The 15,731-nt window shown below is 31.7% G+C and overlaps 1 protein-coding gene across 1 annotated transcript in view; it reads right to left on the bottom strand.

Annotated features, from left to right (window-relative positions):
* Positions 1 to 14,880, bottom strand: part of LOC136978258 (adenylate cyclase type 10-like) — a 35,338-nt gene extending 20,458 nt beyond the window's left edge. Inside the window, exons 1-5 of the mRNA XM_067273946.1 lie at positions 14,649 to 14,880; positions 12,751 to 12,849; positions 11,909 to 11,947; positions 7,445 to 7,591; positions 1,448 to 1,665 (exon numbers count right to left, since the gene is read on the bottom strand). Of these exons, the coding sequence (XP_067130047.1) occupies positions 1,448 to 1,665; positions 7,445 to 7,591; positions 11,909 to 11,947; positions 12,751 to 12,849; positions 14,649 to 14,880 (735 nt within the window). The remainder of the gene's footprint in view (positions 1 to 1,447; positions 1,666 to 7,444; positions 7,592 to 11,908; positions 11,948 to 12,750; positions 12,850 to 14,648) is intronic.
* Positions 14,881 to 15,731: the final 851 nt, after the last annotated feature.

Here is a 15,731-nt window from a genome sequence, read left to right as displayed (position 1 = left end):
TGTCTCCTAATTTGTTTTCTTTGTGTTTTTAAGTCTTGATTGTAGTGAGTGTAACAAAAATGTAAAAATTTAGGAGGAGTGTTAAAGAAAAATATTTAATTTTTTGTTATGTCGGGTTCCACCACCAGGGTGCGCTATGTAGTCTACACACCGGCAACACTGCCACGTGTTTCTTACCCCTTTCTCTTTGTTACTGCTTTCACGCTGTATAGTCTGTTAAATAAAACCTCTCTTTGTCTTCCAGTTTGGAGTGTCTTTTATCAATATTAAATTTCTTTTGCATTTTTCGGAAAAATTCCTTCCAGACTATTTGATATCTTATTATTTATTAAATTTAAATTTATTATATTGATATACAGTAGAACCTTGACTGAACAAAGTTCTGCATTATCTGAGGTAAACCTGTAAGTGAATACTTACTTTTCTTACACTGTAATTAATAAAATAAAGTCTAAAATGCAATGGCGTGCAATCTATGGAAGCTGTAAAAGCACCACTTCCCTTGTATATTCTAAAATATAAATACATATTGCGTGATTATTTTCATATTTTAACGTTCTTTGAATTGCTTAAAATTAAGATTTTATTATAACTGCACATGTATTTTATTACATATTTCTATACATGTGAAAAACAATAAGATTGCTATTGTATATTCGAATATAAATTTGTATATGCATATTCCCAATGGAAGCGTTGTATTGTCAAATACAGGATAGCTTCCACGGTGAAAATATTTGAATCATGTAAAACAGCCAGATTGCAGGCATTCGCGCATGCACTTTACAGAGCACCAACCTCACGTGGTTTAGCTGGTGGATGCTACACACCAAAATTATTGTATAATGCTTCCAATGATTCTATCCAGGGCAGCACAACTTCCCTATCATCAAATGTCATCACACGCCACTGCTAAAATGATAATAATGTATTACAAAATGATTTGTTTCTATTACCTTTTATCATTTAACTTCAAAGTGAGATAAAGCATTCATATTAAGTTAAAATGTAATTTCAATACATATTTTTATCCTTAAAACTATTGTATGTATTACCTACATAAGAAATTATATAAAAGTTATTGTTCTTATGTATGATTAAATTCACTAAGGTATAAAAAGAGACTTAAAAATGACACACTATTTATCCTTTTTATCTGTAATTTTTAATCCAAACTGGTTGTAGCCATCTGCTTTCTCAGATTTTTCAGTTATGTGATGTTGTTTTGGTCCACATTATATCAGATAATTGAGGTTCTATTATAATTTATGCTATATTGTATTATATTGCACTATTTAATAATAATTACAACAAATTATAAAAAACAGAAAATTAATTTCATGTTAATTAGTAAAATTTAATATTAATAAAAAATAATTATTTAAAAAATGATTCTGTAGAACATATTTATAAACAATAATGAAATATAATAAACAAGAATACTCACTAATACTTTTATAAATTGTCCTTTTATTCGTATAAAAGTGTATGAAGAATGATAATGTTTCAATAATTGCCATGCCTCATTAGTTATTATTACTTCACCTGGTTCACATTGATTTTGAGCATCTTGAACATTTACTATTGGCTCTCCAACACAAATTGGTTGAATAAATTCAGTTTCTTTACCGCAAATTAAAAAATCAAATAATCCTGCAGATATTCCTGAAAATATTTTATTATAGTTATAGTTTATGCATATTTACAGTTATATTCTATAGTTATATACAATAATTGAATTATTGATGAATAATTATATTGATAAATTATTAAATCTTTAATTTATTAAAGATTTAATAATTCATCACCATTCATTTAAATAACTAATTTCAGATACCATATACAAAATACCATACCATATACTTCAAAAGATATCTTGTAACTATGGTATAAGTATAGCATTTATTTTATTGTGAGGTCCCAGACAGTGTTCAATTCCCATATTAAATGTACAAAAGAATTCATTTCATTCAGAGGAAATATTTTAATAATGAAAAATGCATAAAACACATCTGTTGCAAAAGTATGGAATAAACAATGGCTGACCCTGTGAGGTCACAAGCTGATGTAAACTAATGAGTTGGAATGTTCAGAATGTCAATGAACATTCCAACTCTGGTGTTCATAGAGATGACAAAATTTGAAAAAAATGAGGAAATATAGCATTTTTTAACAGAAAAACTAACATGTTTTAGTTAATAAAGATAAAAAAGAAAATTCTTAGATGTCAGAAAAGAAAATATTATGAGATACAAGTGAAAGTTTCAAAGTTTGATCAACACTGAAAATCCTAAAGAACCTTTACTTTAATAAATCATCAAACAAATGCTTTTGAGCTTCTGCTTCAGGTTAGAGAACAATTCCAAAATTGGAATGCTAGGAATAGGATGTTTTTGAACATTAAATTTAAAATATTTCGAACATATAAAAACAAAGACTTAATGGTTGCAAATATGCAAATTCACCATATACATATAATGCAACCCCTGTGTACTTATTATTTGAGGGTGCAGTATGCCAGTAAATAATATAAGTTCAATGTGCATTAACGTTGCCATGCTCCTCACACAAGTAATGCCAGGCATATGATAACGTGTTACCGTGCATAAAATTGACGCACTTGTCTATCAGGCAAACCTTGTATATTTCTATGGCCTTCAGGGCCCAAATATGATTGGTATGAAAGGCCTGTTTTATTAGCCTGTTGCTAGGAAGGTCTGCATGTACTTCCAGGTCAGTGGAATGCCTTTTGTTGTCAATGTCATACTTGTATTCCCACACCCTTTATTGTACAGAACATTTGGTGAAACCGATGTAAACCAAGTCACTCTGGAACCTGTTGTCCCTCACTGGAACACTGTACACACCTGGGGTTCTAAGATTATCAGGTTTGTCCTTTGCATTTTGTAATAAAGCATATATTGATTGGGACCTTTTGTAAGCCAGCTTGGTACAGTACCTGTTATGCCTGCTACTTCCTTATATAAAGCATGTATGTGTTGGTTGTATTCTATTACAGTGTGCTTAGCATTAAGGTCGTGATTCCGAGCTCTGTTGGAAGCCCTCTGGGTAATGGAGGTGTTGCCCCTGGCCTGTTGGTTGGAAAAGGTGCATGCCAAACCTCGTATTAGGTTCCTCCTGCATCCGTGACTTATTGCAATGTCCTCCAGATGTTGTAGCTCCCTTACTGCGTCTTCCTAATTGGTAAAGTGTGTAAACAGAAATCTAGTTAACGCACAGAAGGCTGTAATTTTATACTAGTAAGGATTGGCCAAGTTTTCTGGTATAAACAGTGGCAAGAAGCAGGGTTTGTACTACAATACAAACCTGTTTCTACCCGGCCCTTGTTAAGATGAATGCTGATGTCCAAGAAGTGAGCGCTGGTGGTAGTCCACTAATAAAGCTTAAGGGTTAGCCTGTAAGCGTTATTGTTGATGCAGTTTAAAAAATCGTCAACATTCGGCTCCATTTTCCAGAAGACAAACATGTCATCAACATATCTCCTGTATATAACTATGTTGGATATGAATTCGGGTATGACCATTCTTTCCAACTGATGCAGTACTCCTTGTTTTTGCAAATAGGTTTTGTTGTTGAATTAGAATATCAAGCTGTAATACATGAGGTGTGTGAGCTCCAAGATCTGTTTATGTTGTGTAGGTGTATTGCATCTGCTCAGAAAGAGATCCCTAAAAGTGTAGAAGCATGGTTGAAGCTTTATCGAGGGGTATAATGACACAAAGTCAAACACCGTAATATGTGTCCCATCTGTTAAATGTGCTTGTTGTAATAGTTCTACCAGTTCAATAGAGTTCTTCACCATTAAATGGTCAAATGGTCTGATGTGATGTTGTGAACTGCATTTTCTACAAGTCTTGTGGAGACCTAGCCTTATTGAAAACTGGTCTAAGGGAAGGCATAGGCTTATGCGTTTTTGTGAAGGCAAATAACTTAGGTGTGTCCGGTGAGGCAACCACCACCCTGTTTGATTTCAGCCCCTTGGCTAGGGGTGTTCTTGTAAACTGTGCAACCTTATCCTGTAACCTATTCACATATCCTCCATCCACCAGTTCACAGTCTGTATGGATGATGTACTGTTGTATGAGAGTTCTGTAAATGGCCTCCTTTAGTAGAACCAGCACTTTGCTTTTATCAGCCTTCAGTATGATGTTGTGTTCACCTCTTTGTTCCAGTACCAACATTTGTTGAACGTTCTTTTTTAGTCATTGAAGAAGACCTAGTTGATGATTGTGTTCTATCAAATAATTATGACATAGTTCTTTGAGATAGTTCTACTTAAGTAAGTTGAACTCTCTTTTTTGATATTTGTAATCAATAAATCAATAAAGCTGTTTAATTAACCCAGTAATATTTAAAAGGATAAAAAACAAGGTAAGCAGCCAACGATTACTGGTTCTTCCTACCGTGTATCTTGCTGTATACTCATATACTCATCAATTACATCAACTTCCCACTTTGTGGAGTTATAAAATGTAAAAATGAATGACTTCTTAGCATTTCCTGATTCTGGATCAATTTCATCAGTGCTATGCATTGTAGTGAGGACCGGAATAACTTTATTTTTTCGGGGGCTGTATGGTACTAAAGTCATTCTGTCTCTAAAAGTAAATAAATACACTTGAGTTTATCAAGAGAAGTCTTGTGTTTGTAAACTCAGGCAGGATCTCTCTTGTTTTTTTGTAAGATTCCAACTAATGTCAATTTGTGATCCTTTAGAACAGTGTTTCTCAAACTTTTTGGACCACGACCCCCCTTCTGCACTTAAAAATTTCAAAGGACCCCCGAAGAATGAGTATGTGTCGAAAAACATCCCAGGAGGGGGTTAGGCTCGTATTTAAATATTTATATTCTTTTTATTATTTATATGTGCAATTTATTTAAGTAAAAATTATTTTATATAGTTTTTATTTCTATTATTTCTAAACAAGAATCCATAGTAAATGTATAAAATATTTGAAAAAAATTGATCTAGAATCAATTTTTCGGCAACCCCCAAATATTTTTCACGACCCCCTTGGGGGTCGCAACCCCCACTTTGAGAATCACTGCTTTAGAAGACATTCAACTAACAGTATAGAAATGTACCAATTATCAGTGGTCACATTCCTTCCAGAACCACTTATTGGCTGAAGAAGTCTAGATACTACTGTAGTCCTAAATTTTCTACTCTAAAAGAGACCTCTAGCTGCTGCTCCACATACACTTCCATGTTCATGGTATAAAAAGTCTTTGCACAAATCATGGCAAATATATTAATACCATACTTTACTGGTTTATTTTTTATATATTGCCTAAAACAGCAATTATCTCTGAATGATTCAAACTTCTTGTGAATTCTAAAGAATTTACATGAGCAATGTTAGTTTTACACTTTTCCACAATGTTAAACAATACCTCACATATTGGAATGAGCTTGTTAAAGTTGTGTCGCTGTATCCTAATTTCAGCATCACTGAATCTTACAGATTTAATCTGAAACTTAAATCTTCATATATTCATGAAATTACGAAGAATTCCATCCTAGTTCCATCATTTGACCACAAATCATATAAGGTCATGGGCATAGCTCTAAGAATTCCTGCCATGTAGAGAAAATTGATCAAAGCCTCCATTTCACTCCTTAATGTATCACATGCATCTCATTCCCTGGTGTAGTTTGAATAATTTTTTTGTATATGTTGTTTTGTATACTTCATGATGTCATCCAAAATTTCATTTGTAAAAAATAGCCTCCAGGCAGCAACAGGTGAATTCATATCTTTCTGTGCTTTCACACCTGAAAGGCATCTAACTAAACTGTGATCAGCTCAATTGTGTTCATCTATTATGTGAAGGACAGTGAATTCCCCATTTAGTTTTTCCATCCTTTCCTGTATATTCAAACTTGATTTCAAATTCTACTTCATCATCTCCAGATTGTTCTAACACTGTGTCCTGTTCCTGCCTATCTACATTAGCTTCTCATCTTCTACATCAGAAAATAACTCATCAAGTGCTTCAATAGCAAGTTCATCAGCAAACAAATGTCTTCGAATTGCACCTGGATTTTCTTTTTTTTCTTTATCTCTATTCTTCTCTTCCACAATTTCTAATAGTCTCAAAATTCTTTCTTCTTTTCTATCTATTTGGCTCAAGACAATAATCACTAAAAACTACAAAGATATAAATAATACTAGTAGAACCCCTCTAGTCTGCCCTCGGCTAGTCCGTCGCTCCGGTTAATCTGACCATGGTCGGAGTCGAGAAACTTGTCCCGACTTGTTGGTGACTCACTGCCCGTCGCGTTCTTCTGTGTTCGTTACAGTGTACAGTATGTAGTAAATACATACAGTATTGCTCTTTTTCATTAATAATAACAGCTTTTGTGCGATTCTTTGCAAGGTTTTTACTGTAGAGAACAATACAGTCATTCTTGAGTTGAAAGATTGTTTATTTTACTTTTTTCTGATAATCCAATCTTTTTTGCATTCCAACCATACCCCCAGTCCCAAAGGTGATGGATTAGAGGGGTTCTACTGTAATATAACACAATAACAAGATTTAACTATAGCATTCAGTTATTGCTAATATGATATTGTGCTTTTTGTTTAAAAGCTTATTTTAAACTTATTTTTTCACATTTTGTTTAAACATCAAGTTTAAATATCTCTAGATAAAAAGCACATCAAAGACATATTATGCTTTATGAGTTTTGCAAAGGATGTAACATTGTGGCAACACTTTAGCGTGTCCCCAGATTTAGTCTATTGTTTCCCTCCAGAGTCACTCTGACTACATGTGTGGTACTGGTGCCAGTCTTTGTACCCAAGCTGCAAATAAATTTATTTTACCTTTTAAGATCTGTACTTATTTAGTCAAGAACCCAAAACATCATACAAACAATAAAAACAATTCATTATACATGTTCCTAAGCTTTGAACATTAAAAAAGTTCTGTTCAAGAAATTTCAAACTAAAGGATACAAAACATACAAAGTGCCCAAAATCTATCCACAAAGAAAAATTGCAGAAAGAAATGGTCAAAAATCATCAAATAACAAACAATATATATAATCAAATATACCAAAAATAAAGTGAAAAAAGTAAAAAAACATACAAGTGTAATTCAAGAGTGAGAGTCAAGGAAGATGACTTGGACACAAAACAGATAGCATTTTTCACTAAATATGTGCAGTTCAAACTATAAGGCATTGTTCAAAATCTGAGGTAAATTTTTGTAAACTTTAGCATTCTAATTCTGCTCATTCAAAACACAAGGTACCACTGTAGTTAAAGTATTGAATAGTGTCTATAGTACTACTATTAATTTTACATTAAATAACACAAGACATTCAAATAAAGTACTTTTAATATTTATAAAGTAACTTTATTTAAGTATCTTATAATAGAAAATAAGTAACAAATTAGAAAAAATTTAACTATACCAAATTTAATGCGTAATTTCACGTCAAGACTTGTTGTAAGAATTCCATAAGTTTCTTGAATGTTAAGAGCACAGTTAACTACTGTTCTCAATACAGATGGTATTTTCCTTTCTTTTTTTACTGGCCATAAACATAAAATAGCATCTCCTAGAAATTAATATGTAAAGCAATGAAAATTTTTCTGTAAGTATATTAATTTTTAACAGAATAAATTACTGCAGTAAAAAAAATAAATGATCACAATAACTTTAGCTGTTTGTGTAAAATTCTTTTTTATTGTAAATGTTTTAAACTCAGTTAATAAGCAATTTTCAGATATACACCTGAAAAAAGCCTATGAACTAGGTAGAAAGCATTTGTTTTTCTACAAAATTTAATAGATTGTAAAAATATTGTGCTCATTTTTTAAGTATTAAATTTGTTATTATTCAAATAAAAAAATTTTTTCCTATTATTATTCTTTTTAAAACTCTAATACACACATATTCACAAAACAAGTTTATTCTTCACAATCACACTTGGATCATGTTCAGAAAACTTTGTATCCTTGTTTATGTGTTTGATTTCTACATCAGATGGTTTAGTACTGTATTACTTTTCAGTTAGATATTTATACTATTATAAATATTATCTATTCTTTATATATTAATATAATAATATACCAAATTCTCTAAAGCAGTGATGAGCAATATTTTCTACATGTGAGCATCAAGGAAACTTTGTAGGCTGCTGATGGACTGCATACATTTTTTCTTATAAAGTGGCAGTCTGCCAAGTATCAACATACTCCACAATCACCAGCACACTAGGTTCTAAAATAATATATGCTAATGATATGCAAACTACTAATACATAGTTTATTCTTGTCTTTTCACAGATCGAATTTAGTCTAAATGGTTTCTGTGATGAATATCAGTTTAATTAATATTCCTAATGGCATGAGCCAGAAAACAGGAAAATAAAATTACATTGCCAAAGTCCTGGGAGCTGCATATTAGGAGTTTAGGCTATAGATTTCTCATGACTGCTCTAGTCTAAATAGCATCAATGAGTGTACAATTATAGCACAGATAGTATAAATAACATTGCAAAGCAAAAAAAATTCAATGTAAAAAGTGATTTTATTCATAAATTTGTTGTTTTAAAAAATATTAATGTACCTTACCTATGGCAGTAAATGTATGTATGGTACAACTATGAGCACTTGTCATAAAGAGTAAGAAATGTAGAATCATTTATAATTTGTAAAAAAACTTTTTATTAAACAAAGTACTTCACCTAATCTATGCTATATAACAATAATTGGTACACCGTAACAGCCATCTCAATATATGCCTGAAAATATCATTCTGCTGAAAATATGAAGGCAATAAATTTACATGCACTCTTCATGGGTCCTCCTTTTGCAGCACATATGTCAACAACTCATGGTATCAATGGAATGCTGGCCCATGCTTTTTGAAGTGCTGTCTTTAGCTGATCTTTTGTTCAGGATTTATGTTTTTGTACCTCTTTCTTGAGAACATGCATAGATGTTCAGACTGGATTTCAGTCAGACTCGCAATGATTGACATATCCAGACTGGACAACCCTATAAAATTCCTGAGGTTTTTTAACCTGTCAAGATTAATTCTCAGGTTCCCAGAGTGATACCAGTCTGAATGCCTTAAAGACTTGGCCATCCATTGTCTATCTTTGGATATTAAGAAACACAACATTCAAGTATTAGTGAGAAAAATTCTAAATTAATCAACAACCATTAATATTATCAGTTAAATTCAAGTCTGATTTCTCAGCATTATTTTATAGCAAAATATCTTTGCTATACAAATACACTCTCTTCTAATATAACTTACATATAAGACCAGTTTTTGAAATCGCCATTTTATACTCCTAAAATTATAATTCATCTGCACATATACTTCAAATTATGTAATTGTAAACACTTCAGTTTACTATCATACAGCAACTTAAACCGTAAACTAAAATCCTAAAATCCATTAGAAACATTTTTGTAGTTTAAGTTATATTTATCCAGTTGAAGTGATTATTAATTTATCATATAGTATTCCATAATGTTACAGTACTAAATTTAAAAGAATTTGACATCTTGAATAATAGGATGTGCAAATCTAATTTTTGATTCTTCTACATATTACCTAAACAAAGAATGTAATTTTATTTAATTTTCTATGTATAAAAAAAGTACATATAATACTTCATAATTATTTTTATTACAATATTATAAATTTGGCTGTATAATCCTAGTACTGTTTCTGCATAGTGATCATCCATTTCCAAACAGAACCAAGATTTGTTTCTAAAGACAATACACTACCAGTCCATAGCAGTGTGAAGCTCTGGAAGTGGATTGGAACCACACAAAAATGTAAAAAAATTTGTAAAATAATCTTATAAAACTATTAATGTTAAAAGGTAGAAATTTCATGTCCATAAAAGGACATGTTTGAATTGAATAAAAAGAGAGAGTACTTCTCATATTTTAATAATAGAATAATGTAAGTCCTAAGATCAACAATCTTCAATTGGGATCCAATTGACAGACAATTTTGACTCATCCAACAATCTAGGTTCCACTCTCTTTACACTTAGTAATGATTGACGACCAATTGGAAAGAGGAGATGAGTAAGAACAATCAATTGGAATGGTTGATCTGAGACCCAAAAAAAGTTATAAAAATCGGAATTTCAAGGACATGGGAGCTTCTCTCTATTGCTTCCTATTGTGCCACACTTTCCTTGAAAGAATTATCTTCATCTCCAACTCAAAACTGGACTAAACATCTCCTCTACAGACTTCATTACAATTATGCCCCGGACCATTGACTCCCAAAGAAACATCAAGGGATCTTCCTCTTAGGACTTTCTCTCTCAGTAAGAAAGGGAACCTGAAGATTTAGTCTCCACTGACAAATCGAAGAATATTGTTGTTGTAAGCTATATTTTTAAGTTACAATAAATCGGGATGAAATTTATGTAACTGGAGAGTTGGCTCTGTGCCTAATGCTCCACGTACAATTCAGAACTGCTCAGATACCCTGTTATTAAGTGCAGATCGGCAACATCACAGCAATTCATGCTTCTCATGGCACTATTACAAACAAAGATAACAATATTGCAGTGTGTAGTGCTACGCAACTATGTATTAAAATTTACCTCTGCTGGTTATCTACCAATGGTATAGGAAGATACAAAATTCTGTAATGAGATTTCAATCTGTCTCTGGATAATGGACAAAGGTGCCACTGCAGATATTCATGTTCGTTCCACAATCAGACAGTCATCTCTCCAGATGATCTTGCTAGAGGGTCTAAAGTCTGCTCACTGTATGTGTACACCCTGACATATCCACTGCCACCAACACCACCTCACAAACAACTCAGAATGGTCCCAATAACAGGCAATTTGGTAAAATGGTCACCCTGCTTCTCTCAGCCCATGATGAGGTCATGTTCAAACTCCAACACCTGTGTATAATGTCATTGATTGCATCATATAGGCATGCCTGGTATTAAAACATCTCAAAATAAGTACATGAAAAATTCTGAACACTTTTTTATAGGATACTGGGTTATCAATTTTAAGGCAGTTTGATGGCATCACCTGGCATATAGCCAGACCACAACTGTATCATTTACTTGCCTATCTGAGACAGGCTATATACCAAATTTTGGAGTAATCAGACAATTCTGTAGATGTGTAACTTTTTGTCAATGCACGTAGTTTAAAGATCTAATTATTATATCACAATTGCATATATTTTCATATAAAAATTACAGGTAGGCCTCCTACAACGCGGTAGATATGTTCCTTGAAAATACCGCGTTGTGGGAAATCGCATTATAGGAGACACGAATTTAATACAAAAACTGGGATTCAGTTCTAAAAAGAGAAAAACTGCCTTTTATGGTGTAATATTTTCATCATTTTTTAAATTTATGTACATAAAAAGCTTAAATAAAATTCAACATCATATAAAAACTAAAAAGATTATGATTTCAAGTCAAAATCAAAAAGAAACATAATGTTATGCTCACAAATTCAGTCCTCATCGTCACTTATTACAGTTGTTCGAGAATGTTTGACTGGCCTTATTTGTGAGATCTTAAGATCTGTGCTTGTTTCATCAAGTTCCACTGCACTTATGTAATCCGTTGCAATTTTTCTGTTATATGAAAGATAATTTGTTTCTAAATACCCTAAACCGCGTTGTAAAAGTACTGCATTGTAAGAAAATTTCCGCGTTTTTCCAACCGTATTGGAGCGAAAACACGTTGTAAAGGTATCGCGTTGTAGGAGGCCTACCTGTATCCTAATTCTATTAGTCATAGCAAAAGTAAAAAAAATAAATTCAATTGAAATAAAAGTACATATTATTATAACTAAAAATTTGAAACAACTTAATTAAAACAAAAAATAAAACTATATAACGATGTTACAGACCTGCAAATTTAAATACATCTCCTTTGGCAGCAATTATTCCTAAAATTAAAAAATTTGCAAATTTATTTTAAATTGTAAACATTCAATTATTAATATTGAAATGAATTGATTTGTACAGTTAATTTTAATACAGTATTCCTTTAATATGATAGCAATTGATAAACTTTTACTAACAAAGTGCATAAATGAATAGTAGATACTTAATAATTTGTCTAGTTTCACTATTTAAACTACACAATTTTTTGGGAATATTTAGCTGATGTGTCATTTATTTTATATAAATATTATCATAATTCATCTATGCTTAATATGTTGGTATAGAATAATTCAGGTGTTTTTACAAGTTCTTATATGTTTTATTACATAAAACAATTTATGCAAAAAATAGCATTATAAATCAAAACAAATTTGTAAAGCAATTCAAAGACTGAAAAGATACAGTCACTTGTAAAACATTCTGATTTGCAGATTCTCTGAACAATACATGAATTGAGAAAACTACAAAACTGAATCAGACTTTAATATCTTTTTTCTTTTAAAATAGCAATAACAACATTTTTATTTAATAATCATTGTCATAATTATGTTTTTTAAAATAAATATAATAAAATTAAAAAGTTCTCTTATACAGTTAAGATGTTTAACAGCAAATAATCATTCATTTGTATAAAATTCAAAAAAAATTGAAAAGCACAAAATAGTGTCTTTACTTGTTCTTGTCCTTGTTAAACACCTCAGGAATTTAACAGTTCTTATATTTCTGTTTATACTTTAATGTATTACTGCATTAAATTTTCTTTTAAAATTAGTTAAATACTACAAATGTTCATAAAACAACTTACTAGCAACAACAGGGCCAATATAGTTATTCAATGTTTCTGTCAACTCTTCAATTCCAGTAGTTCCAATTTGTGTATATTTTTCAGTTAATGAAGTAAAGCCTAGATAGATATAACTAGTTAAGTAACGCTGTATCAGAGTGTAGTCGGAACGAAGCTGCTCGCACCTTTATTTTCTAGATCAGTGGTTCTTAATCTTTTTATATTCGCGGCCCACTAAATATTTTGTACTTTTTTTGACCCCCATTTTTTTCATAATAATTTATATTTGTTAAATTATGTATAATAAATTGATTTTTTTATTATTACTTTATTTTTTTATATAATAAATGTAAATCATAACTTTATTATTTCATTATCAATTTAAATAACATTCAAACTTCACAATTAAACACGAAAACTCATTAATTTTTAACAACAAATAAGAAACATGTCAATAAATCAATCCAAAGTCGATGCTGAAACTTAACTAAAACACCCACAACTTGTGGTAAAGATTTTGCATATCTTTTGAAAAAATATTTAAATTTTTAAAGCCTACTACTAAGCCTACTATTTTTCCTAATTATTTTTAAAATTCCAAGCATTAATAGTTTCTTACACTGCTTTGGAATAAAAGAAGTAAATACTGCGGTGTAAGTAGCATATTTGCATTTATTTCTTCTGTACTAACAAAGTTGTATGTAGGAAGAAATAAGAAATAAATAAAAAAAACTAAATAGGAAAACATTATCTTTCTTATTTCATTTTTAAATACGATATTCATCAATTTTCTTTTTATTATATTCTGAAGGAAATTTTGCATAATTTGGCAGCCCCCAGCAAACTTCTTATGGACCCAGGGGTCTGTGGCCCCCCTGTTAAGAATGACTGTTCTAGATTATGAGGGAAAAAAGAAACAAAGAATCATTCATTCTCAACAATATATTTGATTTCTATTGGATCATTTAAAGGTACAGTACATGTATAAAGTCAGAATAAGCCATTAATTAATTGCTAACTCTAATTCTATGCCAACGTCTCATGAAATTCTGTCTATCACTATGGACCTTGGACTTACAGATTGACTTGTAGCGATCTTTATTGTAACTCTAAAAATACTGAATCAGTTATTTTTTTCACTCGACTCAATGTAACATAGGTAAGACCAATAGCTGTCTCTTTTTTCCCTATATCTATTTTAATTTTTGGATGAGTTAATCCCTGTGATTTATGTATAGTCATTAAGTATGCTAAGGTAAGGGGAAACTGTCTATGAGATTGCAATATACTGCCATTGTTCGAAAAGCGTGTTATGGGGATTATTGGAAACAGATCATCATAGATGAAAGGTCCCTGATAGCTATTGAATTCCACTAAAATAAACAGAGGAAGAGCTGGAGGGCAAGCATTAGGAGCATATATAATGTAGCACAGGGCTTCTTAAACTTTTTTTATTCACAACCCCATTTATGATTGCGATTTTTTCGCGACCTCCCCCCCCAAAAAAAATTTAAAATAAAGATATATAAATATTTTGCAATATACATATGAAATACAATGAAAATATACATATATATTGAAGATATATACAAATTTGCAAAAACAATAATAATGTACTACCACAGTTCACTCTTGTGTTACAATGGAACAGAAACAACTGAATACACTGAAAAGCAACAACACTACACTAGTTCACACTACAATCAGTGTTGCTGAATCGTTGTCTCGCTGCACCAGAAGTGACACAAAGTGCAACTCACGAAACCTACAACACAAAGCATGCCATTTTCAAACTCTCAAATTATTTTCAATATTTTGCATTAAAATCTCGTGACCCCAAGATTTTGCTAAGCGACCCCAAATGGGGTTGCGACCCATACTTTAAGAAGCCCTGATGTAGCGTATAGTTCTTAGTGAACCATTGACAAGACCTCCTTGCACCCATAAGTTGACTCTCGGCATGATTCTGGCATTAACTGACAGATTCGAATACTTGGAAAGATCAAGAGCTGTGTCATCTTTGGACGAAGGCGGGGCAATATCTGGAGTGTTTTCAGATGCTATATAAGCAAGAGGACATCCAGTTGACTGCAAGTAGTCTTCGTTGCTTTGTTTAAATTGCTCGTTTGTTAGATATAGTTCTACTGCCATTTGGAACTGATCAAGTTCATCTCTGGATAAATAGGCTCGATTTCTTGTTGTCAGAATGTTCAGATCTGTAAAGGAACTATCTGCGCTATTTTGTCTATGAGAATTACTAAGTTCAATGAACTTCTCAAAAGAATCAAATGCAAATGTAATGTAATGTCCCAACAAGGTAGGGACCCTGTTGGGACATTACATTGTAAAAAACACTCGATTAGAGAGGAGTATCTTTAACAGGAGGAAGCTGATGAAAATCACCAAACAAATAGATAAAGAATCCACCAAATGGCTCATCTTTCTCGGGGTTTATCTCCCTCAATCTTCTCTCGATCATGTAAAGCATTCTTGCACCAATCATTGACATTTCATCAATAATGATGAATTTGAGCGACTTCATCTCAATCTAGAATCTCTGTGTAGCCATTTAGAGATCAAAATTTTGTACTAACTATAGGAAGACAAAGGAGAGAATGGATCGTAAAGCCATCAATATTGATCGCTGGTGCTCCACGTTTTAAAAAAAAAACTTTTTAAAACTTATTATTTGTTGTGTTAGCAATAACATTTATCTTTCAAAATTACCGTTTTAACGCTTGTCATATTTTCCGACCACTAGATGACATTTCTACATGTGCGTGCAGGAAGTGATTAAAACTTGACTTTGTGCATTCCTTGTCAACATTATAACTCTAGAATGAGTTGACCGATCTTGATGAAATTTTCTAGGACGACTCATCATCATTCAAGGATGAACTGATTAAAATTTCAACTCTGAAAAATTAACCATACTGAAGAAAAACGCGATCTTCGTTTTGATCCCTATCTCCAGTTCTATAAAAATGGATCATTTTTGATAG

The sequence above is a fragment of the Centruroides vittatus genome, unplaced genomic scaffold, assembly GCF_030686945.1.
Source record: "Centruroides vittatus isolate TY-2023 unplaced genomic scaffold, ASM3068694v2 contig_1144, whole genome shotgun sequence".
Taxonomy (NCBI): domain Eukaryota; kingdom Metazoa; phylum Arthropoda; class Arachnida; order Scorpiones; family Buthidae; genus Centruroides; species Centruroides vittatus.
The sequence above is the reverse complement of the archived record's forward strand: the minus strand, read 5'-3'. Positions and strand labels throughout refer to the sequence as shown.